Source organism: Ranitomeya variabilis, chromosome 1, assembly GCF_051348905.1.
Source record: "Ranitomeya variabilis isolate aRanVar5 chromosome 1, aRanVar5.hap1, whole genome shotgun sequence".
Taxonomy (NCBI): Eukaryota; Metazoa; Chordata; class Amphibia; order Anura; family Dendrobatidae; genus Ranitomeya; species Ranitomeya variabilis.
Window position 1 is genome coordinate 334,707,134 of NC_135232.1, and position 27,364 is coordinate 334,734,497.

Here is a 27,364-nt window from a genome sequence, read left to right on the forward strand (position 1 = left end):
GGTTTTCTTGTTTTTTCTTGTGTTTTTCTATAGAAACGCATGCAAACGTATGTGCTTAAAAACGCATGCGTTTACATAGACAGCAATACATTTTTTTGCCGCGAAAAAACGCATGCTTTTTTTGCGGCAAAAAAACGCCGCTAGAAATTACTACAGGTTGCATTTCTGCAACAAAACGCAAGCATAAAAAAACGCATGCGTTGCCAAAAACGCGTCAAAACGCATGCAAAAAAACGCATGCGTTTTTAATGTTAAGTATAGAAAAAAAACGCATGCGTTTTTTAGCGCTAAAACGCAGCGGCAATAAACGCAAGTGTGAAACCAGCCTGAAAGAGTCAGAGTATTAGAGTTGGAAGGAACTTCCACGGTCATCATGTCCAACCCCCTGCTCAATGCAGGATTCACTAAACCATCTCTGTCCAGCCTGTGTTTGAAGAATAATTTTTATTTATTTATTTTTTTAATACTTTCAGGTTACAATTAAAACATACAGTATACACTCGAGTATAAGCTGAGAATTTCAGCCCATTTTTTTAGGCTGAAATTGACCCTCTCGGCTTATACTCCAGTCATTCCCTGGGGTCGGCAGGGGAGGGGGGAGAGGCAGCTGTCTAATAATACTCACCTGCTCCTGGCGCGGTCCCTGCACGTCCCTGGTTCTCAGGGCGCTGACAGCTTCTTCCAGCGTTTAGCGGTCACATGGTACCGCTCATTACAGTAATGAATATGGACCCGACTCCACTCCCATAGGGGGTGGAGCTGCATATTCATTACTGTAATGAGCGGTACCATGTGACCGCTCAACACAGGAAGAAGCTGCCGGCACCAGGGACGTGCAGAGCCAGTGCCAGGAGCAGGTGAGTATGACGGGGGCATTGCGCTATATTCATCTGTCCCACGTTCCACCGCTGGGCGCCGCTCCATCTTCCTCTGCAGTGATGCTCAGGTCAGAGGGCGCGATGATGTGATTAGTGTGCGCTCCGCCCTCTGCCTGATCGTCAGTGCAGAGGAAGACGGAGCGGCGCCCAGCGGTGGATCATAGCAAGTGTCAGGGCCTGAGCGACGAGAGGTGAGTATGTGATTTTTTTTTTTTTTATCGCAGCAATAGCATAAGGGGCAAATGTGTCTATGGAGCATCTTATGGGGCCATAATCAGCATTTGTGGAGCATTATATGGGCAAATGTCTGTATGGAGCATCTTATGGGGCCATAATCAGCATTTGTGCAGCATGATATGGGGCAAATATGTCTATGGAGCATCTTATGGGGCCATAATCAGCATTTGTGCAGCATTATATGGGGCAAATATCTGTATGGAGCATCTTATGGGGCCATAATCAGCATTTTTGCAGCATTATATGGGGCAAATATCTGTATGGAGCTTCTTATGGGGCCATAATCAGCATTTGTGCAGCATTATATGGGGGCAAATGTGTCTATGGAGCATCTTATGGGGCCATAATCAGCATTTGTGGAGCATTGTATTGGGCAAATGTCTGTATGGAGCATCTTATGGGGCCATAATCAGCATTTGTGCAGCATTATATGGGGGCAAATGTGTCTATGGAGCATCTTATGGGGCCATAATCAGCATTTGTGGAGCATTGTATTGGGCAAATGTCTGTATGGAGCATCTTATGGGGCCATAATCAGCATTTGTGCAGCATTATATGGGGGCAAATGTGTCTATGGAGCATCTTATGGGGCCATAATCAGCATTTGTGGAGCATTATATGGGGCAAATATCTGTATGGAGCATCTTATGGGGCCATAATTAGCATTTGTGGAGCATTGTATGGGGCAAATATCTCTATGGAGCATCTTATGGAGCATTGTATGGGGCAAATATCTGTATGGAGCATCTTATGGGGCCATAATCAGCATTTGTGCAGCATTATACGGGGCAAATGTGTCTATGGAGCATCTTATGGGGCTATAATCAGCATTTGTGCAGCATTATATGGGGCAAATGTCTGTATGGAGCATCTTATGGGGCCATAATCAGCATTTGTGCAGCATTATATGGGGCATATTGTAATATGGAGCATCTTATAATGCTCCATACAGTTCATGATGGGCCCCATATGGGGCATATTTTGTATGGAGCATCTTATGGGGCCCATCATGAACTGTATGGAGCATTATATGGGGCTCCTGATTCAATATGGATATTCAAAAACACTTAACCTACTGATGTCTCAATCAATTTTACTTTTATTGGTATCTTTTTTTTTTTTTACATTTACCAGTAGCTGCTGCATTTTCCATCCTAGGCTTATACTCGAGTCATTAAGTTTTCCCAGTTTTTTGTGGCAAAATGAGGGGTCTCGGCTTGGCTTATACTCGAGTATATATGGTAGATGTGATACAATCCCTTTAACATGGAAATCATAGCAAATATAATGCAATACAATGTGACAAAGTATTCAGAGCGAGTAATATTTTTTGCTTTTTAATCTGCATAAAGCTTTTCATACTACTTCAATTTCATCATAATGACAAATACAATATTAACAATAAACTGCAACATTCAAGAATGAACAGGAATAAAGAGAAGAAACAGCTAATATATGAAGAGTTTTTCGGATTTTCAACTTTTCTTATATATAGCCTTTGGTTTTAGCTGATTCTTTTGTTTCAAGAGTTTCTGCTCCTTGAGACTTTCCTGTTTCTCGGTCCATTTTTTCATTCCTTCATCCATCTCTTTACTGAACATGATAATACGACTCTGTAAAAAGGGGGAGGGGGGAAAGTCACTCCATCGACTGAGCTAAACACAGATCATCCTCCAGCTGTGTAACGATTTATGGCTCAACTACGCAGGTGACCATATTGTCCTATATTGAGGGTTTTGTTTATATTTCACTCAGGACTTACAGTGTAGTTATTTAAGGCCACGTTCACACTATCAGTATTTGGTCAGTATTTTACATCAGTATGTGTAAACCAAAACCAGGAGAGGAACAATCAGAGGAAAAGTATAATAGAAACAAGTCACCACTTCTGCATTTATCACCCAGACGTGGTTTTGGCTTACAAATACTGATGTAAAATACTGACCAAATACTGAACATGTGAACGTGGCCCTATCAGCCCGTCCACGTGGGCAGACCAAACTTCAGACAGACATTCACTGAGGGATCCGTAACATTAGAGCATAGGCTGCGATTGTTCTCGGCAGCACAGGTCCTGTTTACTGAAGATGATGCCCTAAGAAAGATGATCTTTTGGGGAATCCAAAAGATCATTTTACTCGAGGGACGAGCATTTTGTTCGTTCTTTGGGTGATCAGCAGCCTTTTTAGACTGCACGATTAATGTGAACCAAGCAGTCCACACACTAATTGTGCAGTCTAAATGCACGTTTACATCTGGAGCATAATCTGGGAATATTGTGTGACATAGGAGTCAAGTGCACCTCCCTGACGTCTGCCACATCGACTCTTACACCATGCACAGTTCTCAGTGTTATAATACGGGATTTTTATTTCTTTTCACATATCTTCTGCATAGTATGCTTGCATAGCAGATATAAAGAGAACACTGGCACGGCATTCATCTGGTCAACAGAGTGCTAGGGATGCCTTCACAACATGGGCTAAGAGCAGTGCAGAATGAATTTGCAGTGATAAGATGTTATCCGGGCATGCTCGGGTGCTAGTGTCTTCAGCTTGCTCAAAAAATATATTTGAGTCCCCGTGTCTGCATGTCTCACGGCTGTTCAACAGCCACAACACATGCAGGGATTGCCTGTTAGTCAGTCCCTGCATATGTTGCTGCTGTCTAACAGCCGCGAGACATGTAGAGACGGGGACTCGAACATGCCGAAGACACTCGGTTAGCACACGAGAATGCTCGAATAGCGCTTTATCTGAACACGTTCGCTCAACACTAGTTAGGAGTCCAAACACACACTGAACCTAGCCTCACCCAGCATCATTCCATTACACCTAGAATTTAAAGGATGCAAAAATATATGTAATGTAATGCAAATGTAAGTGTAAAGAATAGGTTGGGGTGATTTTAACCTTAAGAATTTTTTTTTATATCATTAAAAAATAATTAATTGAAAATTTTTTGTGGACGTTTTGGTGTGATTAGTTTATTGAATTGCTCGATTGCTGGTACAATAAGTTGCAAGACTTGACAGCAAGGCGGTAATTGCACTCGTATGTCGAGTGTATAACCATCAACTGCTCTGCCATATATAAAGTTCAGGTTCTGCACTAAATACAAGTCCTACTATCTTTTATACTTAAAATTACAGTAAGGAATAGGTTAAATTATTACATTACTATGTGGATGAGCAATCCAAATACAGAAATTAGACCAGGTACATCAGAAGTCTGTGTTTCATCCCTGGAACACATGTTATGTCATGGTATTGTCACAATATCACTCTATGACCTGTTGGTGCAAACAGCTATATCAGAAGAATGGCAATTACCAATGGTTACATGTTCTACCAATATGGACACACTTGTTCATGCAATAGTTTTCTTTTTCTTATTGGAATGCACATATTGTAGATTCAGTTTGAAGGCAGCAAAACCACATGCGTACACATGTGGAATCTAGGAGTACAGAAATACATGTGAGATAATAAAGAATATGTGTTACATCTTAGGTTCCTCAAAGTACTTCCTTTTATGTTGATGACAGCTTTAAACCCCCGTGGCATTCCTTCAAGCAGCCTCATCATGTAGTCACCTGGATTGTCTTCCAATGAACAGTTATCCCTCGCCAAGAGTTCATTTGTAGAATCATTGGCCTTCAGAAAGTTTTTACACAGTTCCATACAGTGCTGAGCCATATTCTGGAACTGTCCTAAGCCAAAATATGGAAAGAGTCATCCAACTAAATAAATAAGGAGAAATGACAGTCCATCATTATTTATTTATTCTAAATAAGAAGTGTCATCATATTCCACAGTGCTTTACAGACATCATCATGGTTCCCATTGGGGCTCACAGCCTAAATTCCCTAACAGTATGTCTTTAGTATGTGGGATGAAACTGGAGTAACCAGAAGAAACCCGTGGGGAAGACATATAAAATCATTGCGGATTTTAACCCAGGGCCCCAATACTGCAAAAGCAACAGTGCTAACCAATGAGCTACCATGATGTCCATCCTTTAATACATGAAGGTCAGTCGGTCAGGAAAATTGCTAGAACCTTGGAGTTTTCCTTAAGTGCAATCATGAAAACCATCAAACACAATAATGAAAATGACTCAAGAGAACTGGTCCAGGAAAGAAAGACCAAGAATAACCCTGCTGCAAAAGCTAAGTTCATTATAGTTACCAGCCTCAGAAATGGCAAATTGACAGCCCATGAAATAACAGCCCTCATAAAAGATGGAAAGACATCAAGTAGAGGACACATCTCAACATCAATGGTCCAGAGCAGAGTAGGAGAAACAAGCATCTAAGGTCAAATTGCTGCAAAGAAGCCACTACTGTGTACATCAAACAAGAAGAAAAAAAGACAAGTTGGGGCCAATCAGCACAAGGACTGGACATTAGATCAGTGGAAATCCATACTATGGGCTAATCAGCCACAATTTTAGATTTTTTGTACCAATTGCCATGTCTGTCAGATGCAGAAAAGGTGAGTGGATGGTTTCTACATGTGTGGTGCACACTGTGAAGAATGAAGGGGGTGGTGTGATGGTATGGAAATGGGCGCTTTGCTGACGACTCTGTTGGTGATTTATTTCAAATTTAAAAATCACACCTACCCAGCATGCATACCACAGCATTCTACAATGACAGGCCATCCCATCTGCTCAGAAATTAGAGGGATAATGACCCCCAAAACACATCCAGACTATGACCTTCGAAAACACCAACCTCAACACAACTGGGATGAACTGGAGTGCAGAGCGAAGGAAAAGCAGCCAAGTGCTCAGCATCTCTGAGAACTGCTTCAAGACTGTTGGAAGACCATTCCAGGTGACCACCTGATCCTGGGATTATATCCCAAGGACAGCATCTGCAAGGAGTTTGTATGTTCTCCTAATGTTTGTGGTGGTTTCCTTCCAAGCTCCAAAGACCTAAAGACAGGGAATTTAGATTGTGAGCTCCAATGGAGTCCATAATATTAATGGAGAATTAATGGAGCTAACAAGATAAGCTTATAAATAAATAAAATGAATAAACCTGCTTGAGATAGTGCCAAAGGAATGGTCAGAGTAAAAGATGAGGTTTCACAGATATTCTGGTTTGTTCGCTCATGTTTCTTTGCTCCTTGTTTCCGTATATGCTCCTTTGTAGTTTTGCTGCCTTTAGTTTGAATTTACAATGTGCACATTCCAGTAAGAACAAATACCACTGTAAGAACATCTGTATCAAAACTTTTGCCCAATACTGTATATCTGGTATAACTAAAAGGATTCCTATTTTTGCAACTACTATAAGCGTTAAAGTGGACAGTGGCTGGAGTGGCAAGTACTATGTATGACCCTGTACACAGAAGAGGCACTTACAGCCAGTTCTTTGTTCTCCTCCTTTCTCCTGCTCTGTCCTTTCATTGGTGGAGCCGCTCGCCCATCTGTTAGGAGATAATTAGAAATTCAGATCTTAAAATCTATTAATTAGTGTAGACAAAAATCCCAACAGCAGCATAGTCACCAACATCTCAGAAGCCTGAAGATCACCAAGCCCTGTTCCCTTTCAGCTGGGAATGCAAAAACAGAGTATACGGTGCACCTCATAAAGTGCTCTACCTGCCTCCACATGCAATAGTCAAAAGTTCCATAATGCAGTGTCAGTCACATGTGCGGCCACCTCACTACATGAGACCATCTACATGTCTCCCTGCGCTTCTTCTCCGGGAACCCATTTATCCCATATAGAAACATGTGGCTCCAAATTCACCCCCTCACCCATGTGCCGTGCAGTCACCTGCTCCTCATACACAGTGCAGACTACTGCCATATATCTACATGCATCCCTTTTCCACCATCTATATATATAATTGTCTAAGGGGTACTTCCGTCTTTCTGTCGGCAACTTCCGTCACGGAAATCCCGCGTCGCTGATTGGTCTCGCCAGCTGCCTGTCATGGCTGCCGCGACCAATCAGCGACGGGCACAGTCCGATTAGTCCCTCCCTACTCCCCTGCAGTCAGTTCCCGGCGCCCGCTCCATACTCCCGTCCAGTCACCGCTCACACAGGGTTAATGCCAGCGGTAACGGACCGTGTTATGCCGCGGTGTAACGCACTCCGTTACCGCTGCTATTAACCCTGTGTGTCCCCAACTTTTTACTATTGATGCTGCCTATGCGGCATCAATAGTAAAAAGATCTAATGTTAAAAATAATAAAAAAAAACAAAAAACCTGCTACTCTCACCTTCCGTCGTCTGACGATGCACTCACGCCTGCCGCCATCTTCCGTTCCCATCCTGAGAACAGAAGATGGCGGCAGGCGCGCGCGCATCGCCATAGCTTCGCTGGATCTCGCCGGGTGAGTATATAACCATTTTTTATTTTAAATATTTTTTTAACAGGGATATGGTGCCCACACTGCTAAATACTACGTGGGCTGTGTTATATACTGCGTGGCTGCTATATACTGTGTGGGCTGTGTTATATACTGCGTGGCCACTGTTATATACTGCGTGGCCACTGTTATATACTGCGTGGCCTGTATTAACGCATCGGCTATTCTACAATATGTATGTATATAGCAGCCACATAGTATATAGCACAGGCCACGTAGTATTTGTCTGCTATATACTACATGGCTCCTATATACTACGTGGCCTGTGCTATATACTATGTGGCTGCTATATACATATTCTAAAATACCCGATACGTTAGAATCGGGCCACCATCTAGTGTAGAATATTTCTCTTACCCTCCTCAATATGCACAGAAGACAACTTCACTATGCGATGCTGCCACCTGCTGGCTAAATTATTTGTGTCTCCTCTAAAGCAGCAAACACATCACTTGTTGGGTACTCAGCGGCAGAAGAGGCAGCCGCCAAGAGGTGCAACATGGGCACTGCTTATCTGTTTAACATTTCTTAAAGTTCCCACATCTCTACAACCTTCATTGGGAACACTGGCCCATGCTCTGTGAAACTAAACTGTACGGGTACTAATAGAAGTTGTTTTAGGTAGAAAGTGCGGGCAAATGCACTCTCTGGTGGTAACGTGATGGCAGGAGTACAAAACGAAAGAAATGCAGAACAGATGAAAGCAGTTATCCATCCAGAGCTGCTGCATAAACTATGATGTGTACAGTGAGGAGCCATGTAAAAAATGAAAACCACTCACTGAGTGTCACGGCCTTTTCATACAATTAATTGCAAGGGTGCCGGACCTAACCAATCATATATTATATTGATGACACATCCTCATCATTGGTGATCAATATCAAATTAGTTGACAACCAACAACAGCCCCCAGCGGTCAGCAGCCGTTCAGTGCCGTGTCTATATCCATCTGCCACCGAATCCCATAACCGCTGATCACCGGGGATGCCAAGTGTCAGAACCCCTCACCCCACCTGCGATAATGGTGACCTGTCCTCAGAATATAGAATCAGTATTATATACACAGACAACATCTTTAATAAATTGGCTTACACTATTGATGGGGCATCAAGTTCAAAAACCTGGAAAACCCTTTTAAAATGAGCAAATAAGTAAACCTGCAAAGATTAGAGATATTTTACTCATAGTTTACAAACCCGAGTATAAGCCGACCCCCCTAATTTTGACACAAAAAACTGGGAAAACTTAATGACTCGAGTATAAGCCTAGGGTGGAAAAAGCAGCAGCTACCGGTAAATGTCAAAAGTAAAAATAGATACCAATAAAAGTAAAATTAATTGAGACATCAGTAGGTTAAGTGTTTTTGAATATCCATATTGAATCAGGAGCCCCATATAATGCTCCATAAAGTTTATGATGGCCCCATAAGATGCTCCATATTAAAATATGCCCCATATAATCCCGCATAAGGGTTAATAATGGCCCCATAAGATGCTCCATAGACACATTTGCCCAATATAATACTGCACAAACCTTGATTATGGCCCCATAAGATACTCCATACAGACACTTGCCCCATATAATGCTCCACAAATGTCAATTATGGCCCCATTAGATGCTCCATAAAGATATTTGCGCCATATAGTGCTGCACAAACGTTATGGCCCCATAAGATGCTCCATGCAGACACTTGCCCCATTTACGGTTGCTGCGATAAAAAAAAATAAATAAAAATAAATCACAAACTCACCTCTCCATCGCTCAGGCCCCCGGCACTTTCAATATTCACCTGACTTCGTTCCGGCGCCGCTCCATCTTCAGCGTCTTCTGCACTGACGTTCAGGCAGAGGGCGCGCACTAACCACTTCACCGCGCCCTCTGACCTAAGCATCACTGCAGAAGACGCTGAAGACGGAGTGGTGCCGGAACGAGGAGCAGGAGAATATCGCGCAGCGCTGCGCTCCCCTCCCCGTTATACTCACCTGCTCCTGGCGCGGTGCAGTCCCTGCTTCCCCGGCGCCGCAGCTTCTTCCTGTATTGAGCGTTCACCGTTACCGCTCATTACAGTAATGAATATGCGGCTCCACCCCTATGAGACGTGGAGCCGCATATTCATTACTGTAATGAGCGGTACCATGTGACCGCTCAGTACAAGAAGAAGCTGCGGCGCCGGGGAAGCAGGGACCTGCAGGGACCGCGCCAGGAGCAGGTGAGTAGAATTAGACAGCCCCCGCTCCCCCTCCCCTGCCGACCCCTGGCTATGACTCGAGTATAAGCCTAGAGGGGGACTTTCAACCCCAAAAAAATGGGCTGAAAATCTCGGCTTATACTCGACTATATATGGTAGCTTGTTGTGTGTTGGATGGAAATAATGTAATAATGTATAGTGTAGTGCAGCGGTAGCACACTTATGCAGTGATGAGGAAGTGACCCAGCCTGGATTACAGTCACTAAACACGCTAGTCTATCTCTGCACCGCTGTATTAGGCTGGTTTCATATTTGCATAGGGCAGAGCTGTGGAGGGCTGCGTACTTCCTGTTAAGCCCCGCCCACTGACGCACCTCTTCCATTCAGCTCCCCCTCTTCATCGGCATGCGTCCCGCGTACCTATCTTTAACATTGGGTACTCAGGTCATGCGAATGTGTTCGATATGTTGTGTTCGATGCATACATTCGCATGGGCCGCGCACCCAATGTTAAAGATAGGTATGCAGCACGCATGCCGATGTAGGCGGAGCTGAATGGAAGGGGTGCGGCAGTGGGTGGAGCTTAACGGAGGAAGTAAGCAGCCCTCTGCAGCTCTGCCCTACGCAAATGTGAAACCAGCCTTAATGTGCTACTCACAGCTTACAGTCACTAAACACACCAGTCCTCTTGAGATCTGCACCACCATGTTAATCTCTCTTTACTCATAGCTTTACACAATATCCTCCGGATCACAGCCGGGAACCATATCCTCCAGTTTACAGTCAATAAACACACCAGTCCTCCTCCGGGCACAGGACAGTCTACCTCTGGTTCACCAATGGACACAAGACAGTCCGCCTCCGAGACCTATTACCGTGGGCGACTGCACCGCTGTGTACGCTGTGGGTGCCAGACTATTTAGCTGCCTTGGCTGTTTGGCTCGGCTGGCCTGTGTTGCCTCAAACAGGTGGAGAAATTCAGAGCCTCCTGCTCTGTACTCTTACAAACACCAGACTGACCCTGACACGCCCAAACCCTATACTGCAGAGTTTTTAACTAGCAACCTGTGGCCTTCAGCCACATGAAAAACCCAGGCTGGGAATGAAACGAACTGCGCCACTACCATACTGCAGTCTGTTTCAAACACAAAAGCCGATAGCAGGTTTCCCTACGCCTGTGATTGCAATGCCCTCCCATGGCCTCAATACGCCTCCATGCACATCCTGGGGAGAACATACTGTGACCCACACAGGTAACACCAGTCACTGCCTCACAATAGAAATAGCGCAAAGAATTGTCATGTATAGATAATTCTCCATGCCAGCCCTTCAATATACTCATTTACCTGCAAAACTCCAATCTGGAAGATCCGTCAAGGGACCATATTCTGAACCACTGCGTGCAAAACCATGCCTAAAAGAAAAAAAAAAAAAAAATCATAAGAGAAAAACAGAATGCCTAGAAGGACTAAATGTGTTATATCACTGCTGGATTACATGTATATATAATAAAGGGATCCAAAACACTTACTTAATTCTCCAGTCCTGTGCAGCGCACAGCAAAGCACTGCTATGCAGACTGCGCCTCCATGGGTAGATTACAAGTCTATGGTACACTCCTGACTGCAGACGGGGCACTGGAAAACATACAGGGAAAAAATGCAAAATCACATTTTATTTCACTAGATTATTACTTGGAAACAAAAAATAAATATAAGGGAGCCTGTCAAATGGGAAAATGAAATGACCATCATCGTAATACCTATAGATGAGGTCACTGACGCCATCTACTGATCCATGGCCTTAATACACAAAGCAGGAGTAGGCAAAGGGGGCATAAATGGCTGGTAATCACAGAACAGTTTACATTTTTGAATCTTCACTAGAAATTAGCCAGCTGCCTTTTTACTTGTCGCACCAGAACGGATGTGTTCCTTATCCAAAACTTGAAAATATATTATATATATATATATATATATATATATATATATATATATATATATATATATATATATATATATATATATATATATATATATATATATATATATATATATATATATATATATATAATGATTGTCTGGCAGTCATGTATTAATTCTCCAATAAAAGGTATGTATGATCAGAAAATGACCTATAGTCAAAATCAGTTTTTTTTGTTGCGTGTATTTATTTTTTTTAAAGAAAAAGAAAAGGTTTTCAATTTGTTTTTATATCATGATTAGAGATGAGCAGATCAGGCAAAATTCAAATTTGCCTGTTTGCACAGGAAATCCAATTAGCAGAGAAGTTATTCTCTGTGAATTTAATGTCTATTATTTGTAAAAAATGAAAAAAAAAAAAAATCCTTATTCTCACCACTTAGGCTATGTCCACACAGTCAGTAATTGGCAGCGCTTTGGACACAGCACATGTTCGCTACGTCCAAAGCGCTGCCGGCTTTTGAACGCAAGTGATCCCGCATGTGTTCATTGAATACATTGGACTGGCGATATTTATCTTGTGGAGACTGAGCGTCTCCGCAAGATAAATAGACAAGCTGCGGTCTGGAAAGATGCGCCGCATGTCCGTCTCCGCAGGGAAGCTGGAGGCCACATAGCAGTTGTGTGGACAACACCCGCTTGGGAAAATTTGTACCATTATTACAGCGGGACATAACTCCAATTGGTGCTGCTCCTGAACATTGGAGAAGCACCAATTGGAGGAGGTACTCAGTTTAACCGCTTCGCACCAACGCCTATTTTCACCTCTCTGACCAGGCCAATTTTTACAATTCTGACCAGTGTCAATTTATATGGTAATTACTCTGGCTTCAACATGTTTTTTAGATTGTTTTTTCGTTACATATTGAACTTCATGTTGGTGGCAAATTTAGGACAATATTTTTTTGTGTTAATAACAATAAAGGAAATTTGAAGAAAATTTTACAATTTTCAAACTTAATTTTTATGCCCTTAAATGGCTATATTAGTTATATCCCAAATAATAAATAACATTTCCCACATGTCCACTTTACATCAGCACAATTTTGGAAACATCATTTTTTGTTGTTGTTGTTGTTAGGAAGTTATAAGGGTTAGAAGTTGACCAGCGATTCCTCATTTTTCCCCCAAAAAAATTTACAAAACCATTTTTTAGAGTCCACAACACATTTGAAGTGACTTTGAGAGGCCTATGTGACAGAAAATACCCAAAGTGACACCATTCTAAAAACTGCACACCTCAAAGTGTTCAAAACCACATTCAAGTTTATTAACCCTTCAGCTGCTTTACAGGAATTAAATGTGGAAGGAAAAAATGAAAGTTTTACTTTATCCTCACAAAAATGTTACTTTAGGCTTAAATTTGGTATTCACAAAGGTAACAGGAAAAAAAAAAGAACCATAACATTTGCTGTGCTATTTCTAATGAGCATATACTGTAGATACCCCATACATGGTTAAAAACAAGTGTTTGGGAGCACAGCAGGGCTCGAAAGGGAAGGAGTACCAACTGACTTTTGGAATGCAAAATTGGCGCAGATTCTGATCAGCAGTGATACTGATGGCAAGCGCACGTTAATGTCGCACAGAAAAATGAGCCAAGGGAACGCACACTTAGGAAGCAGCCAAAAATGCAATTGGGGTGAGGGAGATTCAGAGGGAGCGGGGCCAGGGATTTGGGAACTACTGCTGCTGTGATCACAGATCGGTCACACAGACAGCACAGGATCGAAGGAGGATCACACTGGTCATGATTGATTTTTCTCTTTCTCAGGTACAGAGGATCGACACAAACGCTTTCCATTCCAGATCTGAGAAAAAGATCAACTCTTTTGGCACCGATTGCTAAATACGGTAGCTATTGTTCAAGCAATCGGCGCTGAAAGGATTAAAATCGACAGAGGTGACGTCGCGATCACCTCATCCATTTTTAATGCTGTGATTGGTGCTCTGAGACAGCCCCAATCAACAGAGTGTCACATTGAGGTTTTTTTTAAAATCTTTATTATCAAAATTGCTGTGATTGGCTGGTCAACCCCCTGGCTGACGTCGGAGACAGCAGCCATCTTATCGTGTTCACTGCGTGATGTAGCACAGTGACTGGAACTAGTGGTGCCGTACATGTACGACAGTTCCCATAGTGCCGTACAGGTACACCGAATTTCGTGAAAGGGTTAAATTTAAAAAATCCAGTGAAAGTTTATCTTTAAAAGTTATTCCACAACCTTTACAGTTCCCAGGCTATATTCGAGAGTGAATGTAAAATATACTATATGTGCAAGATGACTGGAAGAAGCAGTGTGAAAAATAAAGCAAAAATAGTAAGACTGTTAGCTGGGCCCCCTGCTGATTTGGGAAAAGAAGGGATGGAACAAATTAACTATGTTGTAGTTCCCCCACACAGCAGGTGGACTGGAGCATAGCTGTGCAGGGAAAAATCACAGTCTTACTAGCCATGTGGCTGACCAGTGGGGGTCCAGGCAGTCCCATCTTTATTGATTAGTAAGTAAGGGTATATTCTAGCAAAACACCATCATTTACTTTGGTGGGAATACCCTTTCAAATAGTACCTGTCAAATGGTGTATGCCCCCCAATGCGCAACCACTGACAGTTCTCTTCCTGAAGTGTCCAAATGTATCCTTGCCATGGAGACACAGCATAATAAGCCAAGCCAAGCATGCCTTATTCTCACCTTATATAACTCGACTGACATTCCTAAAGGAGCGCAATGCACAGACTGGCTGCGGGTCTCACTCAGGCTGTCACACTCGGGTCGGAGAGCTGCTGCCAGTTCATGCATTGCAGTCTGATCTCGGACTAATTTGCACGGACGTCTGAATGCGCCCTGAGAATAGACTATTGATAGCTGACCAGTGGGGCGTTTGAGTCCCAACACTCCAACAATCAAATAACTGAAGGGAGCCTGCAGTGCTCCAAAAAGTGCAGAGTCCCCCTTCATTGTTTATCAGGCATAGCTGTATATATTTTGTTGCAGCTGTGCCTGGTGTCTTCAGCTCAGTTTCCATTCACTTGAATGAAAATGCTGAAATGCCAGGCAGCGCCACCATCAACGGATCAGTGGCATACGAGAGGGGAGAGAGACAGCATACAAAGGGAGGGGGAGACCCCGCATACGAGGGGGGGACAGCATACAAAGGGGGGGGGGGGGGGAGGAAGAGACGGCATACGAGAGGGGGGACGGCATACGAGAGGGGGGATGGCATACGAGAGGGGTGGAGAGAGACTGCACACGAGAGGGGGGAGAGAGACTGCACACGAGAGAGGGGAGAGAGACTGCACACGAGAGGGGAGAGAGACTGCACACGAGAGAGGGGAGAGAGACTGCAAACGAGAGAGGGGAGAGAGACTGCATACGAGAGAGGGGAGACTGCACACGTGAGAGGGGAGAGAGACTGCACACGAGAGGGAGACGGCATATGGGGGGAGGAGATATGACATACGAGAAGGCAGGGGAGAGATATTACATATGAGAGGGGGGAGAAATATGGCATGTGAGGTGAGGGGAGACAATATAAGAGGGGGGGGGGGGGGGGAGTCACACGGTATATGAAAGGTGGGGCCATCATATTCCATTCACCCCCTTCATATTTTTGCCTCTACACAAAAAGCACCATGCCTGTCCCTGATACTCAACAATGGAAGAAGTCATTGTCATGCTCCGGTCCACGCTCCCCCTTTTCCGATTGCTGCTCCTCTGACCACGCTGTGCCTCCGGTTTCATAGCACAGAATCAGCTGTGATCCCCTGCTGTAATGTCTGTATACTCTCTTTTCCTTCCTCCCCTGGCCAGGAGCTGTGGTATGATCAGACCATGTTCCTGCACGGTCAGACACAGCCATTACACAGTACACAGCAGGGGCACATTTATAAGTTTATCTCCGCACAGGAACATTTTCTTTCAACACACGCAATTGTGGAACTTATTATTATTCCAAAATCTATTGATTAAAATTAACTTTTGTTCGAGGAAAAACCCCTTTAAGTCTTTTTATTTTTTCTTGACAGCTTTGTATATACAGAAGTTTTAGACAGATTCACGAAATACGACTGACCAAATTGCCAGGATGGGGATGTGTATGGGGTACTGAGAAGAGTGAACTAGTACATGATGAGACTATATACAGGGGGCTGAAAGGAGTGAAGGGCCAAAAGGAGCATTGTTTTGCAGAATGCGATGTATACAGAGGGGCTGAAAAGAGTTATAAAGTGCAATATGAGGTTTTATACAGGGGGCTGAGAGGAGTAATGTACTGCAGGATGTAACTGTATAAAAAGGGGTTGAGAGAAGCGATATAAAGTATGATGGGGTGTATGTAGAGGGAGCAGAAAGGATGGTGCTTCATACAGAGGGCCAAAAGAAGTGATGTACTGCAGAGTGATGTATAGGGGACTGAAATTAAGGATTTTGTTTTCCATAGGTTTACATGGATAACTGCTGCAGATCTGAAGCGTCAAATCCGCTGCGGATCCGCAGCGTGCACATAGCCTTAGTTTGTCTTTAAGAATCCCTCCTACTCTGCACTCATTAATTGCACCTGTTTGAACTTGTTACTGTACCTGTATAAAAGACACCTGTCCACACACTCAATCACATTCCAACCTCTCCACCATGGCCAAGACTAAATAGCTGTCTAAAGACACCACGGACAAAAGACCTGCATGAGGCTGGGATGGGCTAGAGCACAATAGGCAAATAGTTGGTGAGAAGCCAACAACTTTTGGCACAATTATTAGAAAATTCAAGAAACACGAGATGACTGTCAATCTTCCTCGGTCTGGGGCTCCATGCAAGATCTCACCACGTGGGGTAAGGATGATTCTGAGAAAGATCAGGAATCAGCCCAGAACTACATGGGAGGACCTGGCCAATGACCTGAAGAGAGCTGGGACCACAGTCTCAAACATTACCTTTAGCACGTCATGGCACGCAAGGTCCCCCTGTCCAGGACCGTTTGAAGTAGGGCTATGGAGTCGGTACGCCAGACCTCTGACTCAGCATGTACATAAAGTGCAGCACAGATTGATCTCAACTAAAAGCCCAGATCCTTAGATCAGGAATAGAACACACATTCATAGGATATTTCATAACTTTCCCAAATTCTTATGAAAAAATTTACAGCATATTATATTGAACTACTGAACCCAATTTATTATATATTTTAGGAGTCTGTCCATTTTATTTCGACTCCATCAAAATAGACATAGACTACGACTCCACAGCCCTGGTTTGAAGTTCACAAATGACCATCTGAATAATCCAGAGAAGGCATGGGAAAAGGTCGTGTGGTCAGATGAGACCAAAATAGAACTTTTTGGTATCAACTCAACTCACCATGTTTGGAGGAAGAATAAGGATGAGTATACAACCCCAACAACACCGTCCCAACTGTGTAGCATTATACTTTGGGGGTGTTTTTCTGTAAAGGGGTCAAGACGACTTCACCTTATTAAAGGGGGGATGGATGGGGTCATGCATCGTGAGATTTTGGCCAACAACCTCCTTCCCTTAGTAAGAGCATTGAAGATAGGTTATAGTTGTTTTTTCCAGCATGACAATGACTCGAAACATACCATTGTATCAAACACTTATTTCATGCAATAAAATGCAAATTAATTAGGTAAAAATCATACAATGTGATTTTCTGGATTTTTTATTTTTAAGATTCTTTCTCTCACAGCTGAAGTGTACCTGAAATAAAAATGACACACCTCTCCATTTTTAGTAGGTGGGAAAACTTGTAAAATTGGCAATATATCAAATACTTCTTTCCCCCACTGTAAAGGAGCTGAAAAGTGTGATGTGAAGTAGGATGGGTTGTTTATAGAGGGGTAAGAGGAATGATGTACTGCAGGAAGGGCCTGAGAGGAGTGATACACTGACGGAGGAGGCTGCCCCAAGAGGGGAGTGTTTTTTTTAAGAAACATTGGACCATGTTGGAGGTTGCTGAAGGGAGGAGATTAGAGCTGAGCAAAAAGATTAACCAAACTCTGGTCCAGCAACCACATTAGAAGTCTGTGGTCGCCGAACTTGATGTCTGCAACCCTCCTACTAACTTGCCAGATCCTCTTTTGATTAGTCTCCAGAATGACACCGGCCAGCTGATCAAAGGTGGAGTCAGGGATGAACACAGGCAGGAGTTTCACAGGGATCTTCAGACTAATGAAGTGGCCACTGGACCAGGGTCCTGTGGATAATTTTACTCACCTCTGGACTACAGTGATGACGATTTACATGTGACTGTATGCTGGAGGGTCTGAAGGAAGGGAAGTGATGCTATTAACATGGGACTGTATGTTGGTGGCTGATGAAAGGGTAGTGACTTTTTTTTTTTTTATCAAGAGACCATACGTTAGAGGGCACGGAAAGGTGTGAAATGATTCCATTTATATGGAACTGTATGTTTTGAGAGTTGAAAGTTGGTCAGTGATGTATTTTTCCATAGTACTTGATGCTGGAGGAGTCTGAAGGGAGAGACGGGGTTTAATAATAATAATTTTAATAATAATAATTTTATTTATATAGCGCCAACATATTCCGCAGCGCTTTACAAGTTATAGAGGGGACTTGTACAGACAATAGACATTACAGCGTAACAGAAATCACAGTTCAAAATAGATACCAGGAGGAATGAGGGCCCTGCTCGAAAGCTTACAAACTATGAGGAAAAGGGGAGACACGAGAGGTGGATGGTAACAATTGCTTTAGTTATTTGGACCAGCCATAGTGTAAGGCCGTGTGTTCATGTAAAGCTGCATGAACCAGTTAACAGCCTAAGTATGTAGCAGTACAGACACAGAGTGCTTTTAACTGCATGAAGTGTATGAGAAAATGATACGAGGAACCTGATTACGGGTTTGTTTGTTTTTTTGTTTTTTTATGATAGGCCACACAGGGATCGTTAGGTTAATGCGTTGAGGCGGTAGGCCAATCTGGGTTTACATGACACTATGTTGAAAGGGCCTGAAATGTAGGGAGTGAAGTGCTTTTCCAATAGCATGAATGTTGGGGGTGGCTTAAGAAAGAGTGGTGGCATAATCTGTACCATAGGACAGATTGATAGCTATGAAGCTATGGCCATAGGGCTACTAGCAATCCAGTCACATTTTTTTCTCTTTTTCTTCGCGTGATATCAGCGATATTTAGATTCCCTTCACCACGTGACCACATTACAAACCAGCTGTCTCATACAGCATCCTTTGTGTGGACCGGAAGTCTCTCTCAGTGTAATCTTATGAGATCTTTTATTTTAGTCTTGTAGGACTGCTTCGAGAAAATCAACTTCTGGTCCACCGAGGAGATACTGTATGATCCTGTTAATCTAAAATGTGGTAACATGATACAGAAAAGGAGCAGAACGGCATTTATCAGTAGATGGTGATCAGTAAGTATATGAAAACATGCACCTCTATAAGAGAAGAGGAGAAAACGATCCAGCTTCCAAATCGCGGTGACCATTAAAAATTATTCCTTTTATTTATAATCTTTAAATTACATACACACTGAAAAGGTCACAATGTGTTTAGAGCAAGGGAGAGAACATCTTAAAAAAAAAAATAAACAATGCATTTCTAACCTGCATTCCTAAATTCGAAGTTTATGTATTGGCTGCAGTCGCGATGAGCGCTGTAAACTCTACGTCACTGCTGCAGCCAGGGAGCCGGCACTGGACCTGGGGAGAGCGAATACCTGCCTTGTTTCTTAGTTTAGGTATGTAAGAGTGTTAGGTGTGCACTTTCCATAAAGTGGAAATCCCCTTTAAAACACATTTTGTATTACTAAAGTGTAAATCCTACTACAGTATTGAATAAAGGAACATTCAGAGAAATGAAAAAAAGCAAATGGAATGCAAAACTTTTAGGCTAAGTGCACACGTTGCAGAATTCCCGTGGAAATTTCCACGGCAATTCCACAACTCCTGCTGCGGGTATATAGCATGCGGAATTGGCATGCATATTCCCGCTAAACACTAGCATTTTGCAAGCGTAATTAGCTTGCAGAATGCTAGCGTTTTCCAAGTGATCTGTAGCATCGCTTGGAAAACTGATTGACAGGTTGGTCACACTTGTCAAACAGAGTTTTTAACAAGTGTGACCAACTTTTTACTATTCATGCTGCCTATGCAGTATCAATAGTAAAAGATAGAGTGTTAAAAATAATTTAAAAAAAAAATGGTTATTCTCAGCTTCCGGCGTCCCGATCTCCTCAGCGGTGCACGCGGTGGCTTCTGTTCCCATGGATGCTGTGTGCGAAGGACCTGCGGTGACGTCATGGTCACGTGACGTCATGGTCACGTGACGTCATCGCAGGTCCTTCACACACAGCATCCCGGGGAACTGAAGGCGCCGTGTGCACCGCTGAGAGGCGGGAAGACTCCGGGGGCCATCGGAAGGTGAGTATATCACAATTTTTTATTTTAATTCTTTTTTTTTTTTTTTTAACAATTATATGGTGCCCAGTCCGTGGAGGAGAGTCTCCTCTCCTCCACCCTGGGTACCATCCGCACATGATCCGCTTACTTCCCGCATGGTGGGCATAGCCCCATGTGGGAAGTAAGCGGATCAATGCATTCCTATGTGTGCGGAATCCCCGTGATTCCGCAAATTAATGAACATGCTGCGTTTTTTCCAGAATGCGATTCCGCTCAGGAAAAAAACGCAGCATGTGCATACAAAATGCGTATTGCATTGTTTTAATAGGATGCTTAATGTGAGCGGTTTTTTTCGCGGTTTTATCGCATTTTTATAGCGAAAAAAGGCGAAAAATCCGGAACGTGTGCACACAGCCTAACATGTAAAAGAATAAGTTTGACAACAAAATAGTTTATGTAACATTAGGTGGTTAATAAACCCTCATTAACATCTGTGCATCTGCACAATTCTACTCATTCCTGTAGTGAGCCAGTTAGAAAGGAGTTGCTGTATTGAGAATGTCCTTATAGACACTACTTATTTTACTCTTTGTGCACAGAAATCATGAACCTCCATGCAGCAATTCTGTTCTGGCGATTAATAGGCTGGAGTCACACACAACATATAAAAATACGGTCTGTTTTTACGGACCAAATACGCAGAAATGTTCCCTGAACAGGGGTCCGTATGTCATCTGTTGTCAAGGTGTGGCTGCGTATTTTCTGCATCTAAACCTCCGTATGTAATCCGTGTGGCTAGATTTTCTCACCGGCTTGCAAAATGGACATATAATGGATCCATGGGTTCAAATATTCGTGAAAACATATATACAGTCTCTCACTCTATCTATATACAGTACAGACCTAAAGTTTGAACACACCTTCTCATTTAAAGATTTTCTGTATTTTCATGACTATGAAAATTTTACCTTCACGCTGAAGGCATCAAAACTATGAATTAACACATGTGAAATTAAAAACTTAACAAAAAAGTGTGAAACAACTGAAATTATGTCTTATATTCTAGGTTCTTCAAAGTAGCCACCTTTTGCTTTGATGACTGCTTTGCACACTCTTGGCATTCTCTTGATGAGCTTCAAGAGGTAGTCACCGGGAATGGTCTTCCAACAATCTTGAAGGAGTTCCCAGAGATGCTTAGCACTTGTTGGCCCTTTTGCCTTCACTCTGCGGTCCAGCTCACCCCAAACCATCTCGATTGGGTTCAGGTCTGGTGACTGTGGAGGCCAGGTCATCTGGCGTAGCACCCCATCACTCTCCTTCTTGGTCAAATAGCCCTTACACAGCCTGGAGGTGTGTTTGGGGTCATTGTCCTGTTGAAAAATAAATGATGGTCCAACTAAACGTAAACCGGATGGAATAGAATGCCGCTGCAAGATGCTGTGGTAGCCATGCTGGTTCAGTATGCCTTCAAAATTGAATACAGTGTCACCAGCAAAGCACCCCCACACCATCACACCTCCTCCTCCATGCTTCACGGTGGGAACCAGGCATGTAGAATCCATCGATTCACCTTTTCTGCGTCGCACAAAGACACGGTGGTTGGAACCAAAGATCTCAAATTTGGACTCATCAGACCAAAGCACAGATTTCCACTGGTCTAATGTCCATTCCTTGTGTTCTTTAGCCCAAACAAGTCTCTTCTGCTTGTTGCCTGTCCTTAGCAGTGGTTTCCTAGCAGCTATTTTACCATGAAGGCCTCCTGCACAAAGTCTCCTCTTAACAGTTGTTGTAGAGATGTGTCTGCTGCTAGAACTCTGTGTGGCATTGGCCTGGTCTCTAATCTGAGCTGCTGTTAACCTGCGATTTCTGAGGCTGGTGACTTGGATAAACTTATCCTCAGAAGCAGAGGTGACTCTTGGTCTTCCTTTCCTGGGGCGGTCCTCATGTGAGCCACTTTATTTGTAGCGCTTGATGGTATTTGCCACTGCACTTGGGGACACTTTCAAAGTTTTCCCAATTTTTCGGGCTTACTGACCTTCATTTCTTAAAGTAATGATGGCCACTCATTTTTCTTTACTTAGCTGCTTTTTTCTTGTCATAATACAAATTCTAATAGTCTATTCAGTAGGACTATCAGCTGTGTATCCACCAGACTTCTGCACAACACAACTGATGGTCCCAACCCCATTTATAAGGCAAGAAATCCCACTTATTAAACCTGACAGAGCACACCTGTGAAGTGAAAACCATTCCCGGTGACTACCTCTTGAAGTTCATCAAGAGAATGCCAAGAGTGTGCAAAGCAGTCATCAAAGCAAAAGGTGGCTACTTTGAAGAACCTAGAATATAGGACATATTTTCAGTTGTTTCACACTTTTTTGTTAAGTATATAATTCCACATGTGTTAATTCATAGTTTTGATGCCTTCAGTGTGAATGTACACTTTTCATAGTCATGAAAATACAGAAAAATCTTTAAATGAGAAGGTCTGTCCAAACTTTTGGTCTGTACTGTATGTCAGAAACATTCTCACGCTAGAGTTCATATAAGGTTATGCCAGCAGGGGGCGCATCACCGCAAGTCTACGAAGATACGTTCCCCTGCATTCCATTCAGTCCCCAGTTTTTACAACCAGGTGCAACAGCTGCATTAGCAGGCTCCTGGTTGTAAAATTATTTAACCCCTTCAGATGGATTTACATCATGGGACATGACTCTATGGCGGACAGGTATGGGATTCACTAGGCACTGCTCCTAATAGCCAGTTTCCTACTCCACACTGATGAGGGGCAAATACCCCGAAACAGCTGTCTGTGGATGGATACCATGTTTTGGCATAGGTGGTTTTCCTTTATTGGATGCTGCCCTTCCCGTGGTTGTTCCTTCCGGGTGAAAGACCTGGCTATTCATTGCTTGCGTTGAGAAACACGTGATGGTGTCTCCGCGGCTTTTCTACAGGTATGGGATATTGTTGTTTTTTTAGTTTTCCTTTTTTTTCCAGAAGATCGAGGGTCGTCAGTTGGATTGAGAGTACAATAAAGATGTTAAAACCCCATGTGTATTTATTTCATTAATCCCTTCACCCCCGGAGCTTTTTCCGTTTTTTCGCTTTCGTTTTTCGCTCCCCTCCTTCCCAGATCCATAACTTTTTTATTTTTCCGTCAATATGGCCATGTGAGGGCTTATTTTTTGCGGGACGAGATGTAATTTTGAACGATACCATTGGTTTTACCATGCCGTGTAACAGAAAACGGGAAAAAAAATCCAAGTGTGATGAAATTGCAAAAAAAGTGCAATCTCACACTTGTTTTTTGTTTGGCTTTTTTGCTAGGTTCACCAAATGCTAAAACTGACCTGCCATTATGATTCTCCTGGTCATTACGAGTTCTTAGACACCTAACATGTCTAGGTTATTTTTTATCTAAATGGTGAGAAAAAATTCCAAATTTTGCTAAAAAAAAAAAAAAATGCGCGATTTTCCGATACCCGTAGCGTCTCCAATTTTCATGATCTGGGGTCGGGTGAGGGCTTATTTTTTGCGTGCCAAGCTGGCGTTTTTAATGATACCATTTTGGTGTAGATACATTCTTTTGATCGCCCGTTATTGCATTTTAATGCAATGTCGCGGCGACCAAAAAAAACGTAATTTTGGCATTTTGATTTTTTTTCTCGCTACGCCATTTAGCGGTCAGGTTAATCCTTTGTTTTTATTGATAGATATGGTGATTCTGAACGTGGCGATACCAAATATGTGTAGGTTTGATTTTTTTTTTATAGTTTTATTTTGATTGGGGCAAAAGGGGGGTGATTTGAACTTTTATATATTTTTTTTAATATTTTTAACCACTTTTTTTTTTTAATTTTGGCATGCTTCAATAGCCTCCATAGGAGGCTAGAAGCATGCACAACTCGATCGGCTCTGCTACATAGAGGTGACATACAGATCACCACTATGTAGCAGAAAGGCAGGTGTACTTTGAGCGCCGACCACTGGGTGGCGCTCAAAGCAATCGGCCATCAACAACCATAGAGGTCTCAAGGAGACCTCTGGTTGTTATGGCGATGCACTGCTGACCCCCGATCGTGTCACTGGGGTCAGCAGTGCGAGCAGTTAAATGCTGCTGTCAGCACTTGACGGCGGCATTTAACTAGTTAATGGGCGCGGGCAGATTGCGATTCCGCTCGCGCTCATTGCGCGCACATGTCAGCTGTACAAAACAGCTGACATGTCGCGGCTTTAAGGTGGGCTTGCCGCCGGAGCCCACCTTAAAGCAGGGGATCTGCCAGCTGACGTACTATTCCGTCAGCTGGCAGAAAGGGGTTAAAATACTTTATTCATAATGTGTGTTTTTTTTTAACCCTTTATTACTATTGGATTAATAATGGATAGGTGTCTTACTGACATCTCTCCATTATTAACCAGGCTTAATGTCACTTTACATTAGCAAGGAGACATTAACCCTTTATTACCTCATATCCCACCACTACAGGGGAGTGGGAAGAGAGTGGCTAAGTGCCAGAATAGGCGCATCTTACAGATGGGCCATTTCTGGGGTGGCTGGGGGCAGATGTTTTTAGCCAGGGGGGGCCAATAACCATGGTCCCTCTCTAGGCTATTAATATCTGCCCTCAGTCACTGGCTCTCCCACTCTGGCGGAGAAAATTGCGCAAGAGCCCACGTCAGTTTTTTCCGTGATTTAACCCTTTATTTTAACACCTAGAGCTCCCAAATTTGACACAGACACTTCTAACATTATTAGTGAGGAATATGTAAAAATCTAACGGATATGAAATAGTTTACTGTATGTAAACCATGTCTCATATCCTGTCGGGTGTGATACATCTATAAGATAAGTAATCTATTTAATATGATTTCTCACATATCCAATGATTCTACCCATAACCAAAACCAGTCACTAGTCTATCCACAAAAATCATCAGTGTATACATGACAACTCCATCAGTATGTCCACCACAAGTCGACACGTTTCCCCTCTACCCACAAGGTTCATCAGGAGTAGATAAATATATCATATGGGACTACTCAGATTATTCATAGATGATACACCCCGATATAGTCCTCAGCACATTAGGGCAGGTCCCCGCTCGATATGGTTATGGGTAGAATCGTTGGATACCTCAGAATCATAAATAGATTACTTATCTTATAGATGTATCTGGGGGTATCTCTATTTATGAGCTATGTGTGAATGAACACTTGGGAGACCCATTAACAAGAACTTTTAGAAAATTCCAGTAGTACTGTAACCATTTTTGCACAAAGAGGCACTAAAGCACCTTATGTTGGAAGAAGTCCTCAAATTTACAAAATTAGGGACATATTGGGGATAGCCGTCGAGGAGCGGGGATGCCATTTACGCTAATTAATAGGGTGCCAACCTCTGCAGACAGGTAGGATCATAACAGGGACAGCCTATTACTTACCCCTAATTACAAGAGATTCTACCATTTTGGCACACCGCATGTATGTTAATGATTTTTCCTTACCCCACCCCATAGGGTTATATAGGGGTAGAAGGGACTGACGATGGTGAGCGGGGGTGCCATTTACGCAGGTATAGGGTGCCAACCTCCGCTGGTAGGTAGGGTGCATACAGTGCAGTATAGGGCCAGGCACCACCTTGGCCTTTTCTATTGTATGTATTTTATAATGGTGATGATTTTGAATAATGCACTGGTTAAGATTCTTTAGAAAATATTTAATAAAGGATATATTTTAATGTGTCATATTTTTCACTGGAGGTCTTTCTGTGAACGATTTGTCATTAAATTGGACCCCAAAAGGTTATATATTATTTTTTCTGGGATTACAATGTGTGCACAGAAATCAAGAACCTTCACTTACAGCTACTCCATTCTAGTCATGCCTTTAGTCAGATGACTACCATGGAGTTGTTTTTTTAGACACTACTGTGTGCATAGAAATAGTGTTAGCTATCCCACTACAGGAAAGACTAAAATGGAGCTGCTGTATGGAGGACATCCTTATAGACACTACTGGGTACATAGAAACCAAACATCTGTACAGCAACTCCACTCTAGTCATTCCTTCAGTAAGCCTACTAGAATTACGCTGCTTTATGGAGGACATCCGTATAGACTACTTTGTGCACAGAAGTCATGAACCTTCATACAAGTCCATTCCCGCTATAGATAAAAACCTTCACTGACGTTTCTGGTGCTCTCATTCTCATGGAATAAAATGTTAAGATTTTATCTTTTTTGGATGTGTCGATCAACTTTACTTTTCTTGGACTAATTTCCTGACGGTCAGCAGTATTTGAAATGGCAGCCATTGTATACCGAGGACAGATTTGGTCAGTCGCTGCACAGTGAGCAATTTAGTCACTTTTTTTTTTTTAAGTATCTCCATGTTCTAACTATCTCACTACGATAATGTCAAAAACGGAGTTTCTGTACGGAGTCCGTCCTTATAGACCCTACGTGTGCCCAGAAGTGCCCCATTCAGCAAGGCGATCCTTTTGCCTGCCATTATTGATGAAGGGTCTGAACTAAGATGTGCCAAATGCAGAAGTTTGGGGCTCTATAGCAATTGTAATTTTTAAAAATACAAGAATTTAATAAAAAAATTAAACTTTTTGATGCTTATTCATATATATATATATATATATATATATATATATATATATATATATATATATATATATATATATATATTGGTGTGTGTGTGTAGATACAAGGCCGGTAACACTCCTCACTGTGCCCCCTGAGTGCAGGCCCTATGCCGAGGCCACCGCCATGGAGTCTGAGCAGCTCCCGGAGTCCCCTCACCACACGGCGGGAAGGACCGGGCGGGCACAGCTCCATTCTAGACGCCACCGTGCACTACACTGACAGATACAGGTCCGTACTGCTCACCTAACATGGGCGCCGCCATCTTGCCCTGTACGTCTCCAGATGACGTGCGGCCGCGTCACGTCCTTCAGTCAGGTGACTCCAGGAAGAACCAATCAGCTACAAGCAGAAGTCGCCGGAGAAACATCGCAGCTGGACCAATGCGGGCGATGAATACAACGTGTATACAATGCGCTGTATTATGGGAAGAGCGAGAGGTGGGCGGGAACGGGAGAGGATTAGTGACGTGCGCTCCTCCATTTTACGTTCTACGCATGCGCACAAGCCGCGTTCTCCCTGACCTTGAGCAGGAAATACATTAGTGTCAACTTCAGCTTCATGGGAAGGTTTCTCCTGAGTGATGGAAGGCAATAAGAAGCCTGGCCACTAGGTGGCGACCTTTTCCGAGCTGTCCAGGGAGAAGC

The 27,364-nt window shown here is 43.0% G+C and overlaps 1 protein-coding gene across 2 annotated transcripts; it reads right to left on the bottom strand.

Moving 5' to 3' along the window:
* Positions 1–401: 401 nt before the first annotated feature.
* On the bottom strand, positions 402–27,111 carry MRPL52 (mitochondrial ribosomal protein L52). Of its 2 annotated transcripts, XR_013224180.1 has the most exons (6): positions 26,964–27,111; positions 11,223–11,328; positions 11,038–11,105; positions 6,488–6,552; positions 4,290–4,406; positions 2,591–2,728 (listed from the first exon to the last, which is right to left on the bottom strand). XR_013224180.1 is itself a non-coding variant. In XM_077299186.1 (5 exons), exons 1-5 carry the CDS (start codon positions 26,980–26,982, stop codon positions 2,591–2,593), a joined length of 396 nt encoding a protein of 131 aa, XP_077155301.1. In that variant the 5' UTR covers positions 26,983–27,108; the 3' UTR covers positions 402–2,590. The 2 variants fall into 2 exon arrangements, 1 of the variants encoding a protein (XP_077155301.1); XM_077299186.1 differs by lacking the exon at positions 4,290–4,406 and having other exon boundaries at positions 402–2,728; positions 26,964–27,108.
* Between the last annotated feature and the right edge of the window lie 253 nt (positions 27,112–27,364).

What these genes read in the sequence shown, in the direction of transcription:
- MRPL52 (XM_077299186.1), bottom strand. An exon ending in GCACAGGACTGGAGAATTAA is followed by an intron (nt 11,106 to 11,222) that starts GTAAGTGTTTTG and finishes TTTTTCTTTTAG; the next exon opens with GCATGGTTTTGCACGCAGTG. An exon ending in TCCAGATTGGAGTTTTGCAG is followed by an intron (nt 6,553 to 11,037) that starts GTAAATGAGTAT and finishes ATCTCCTAACAG; the next exon opens with ATGGGCGAGCGGCTCCACCA.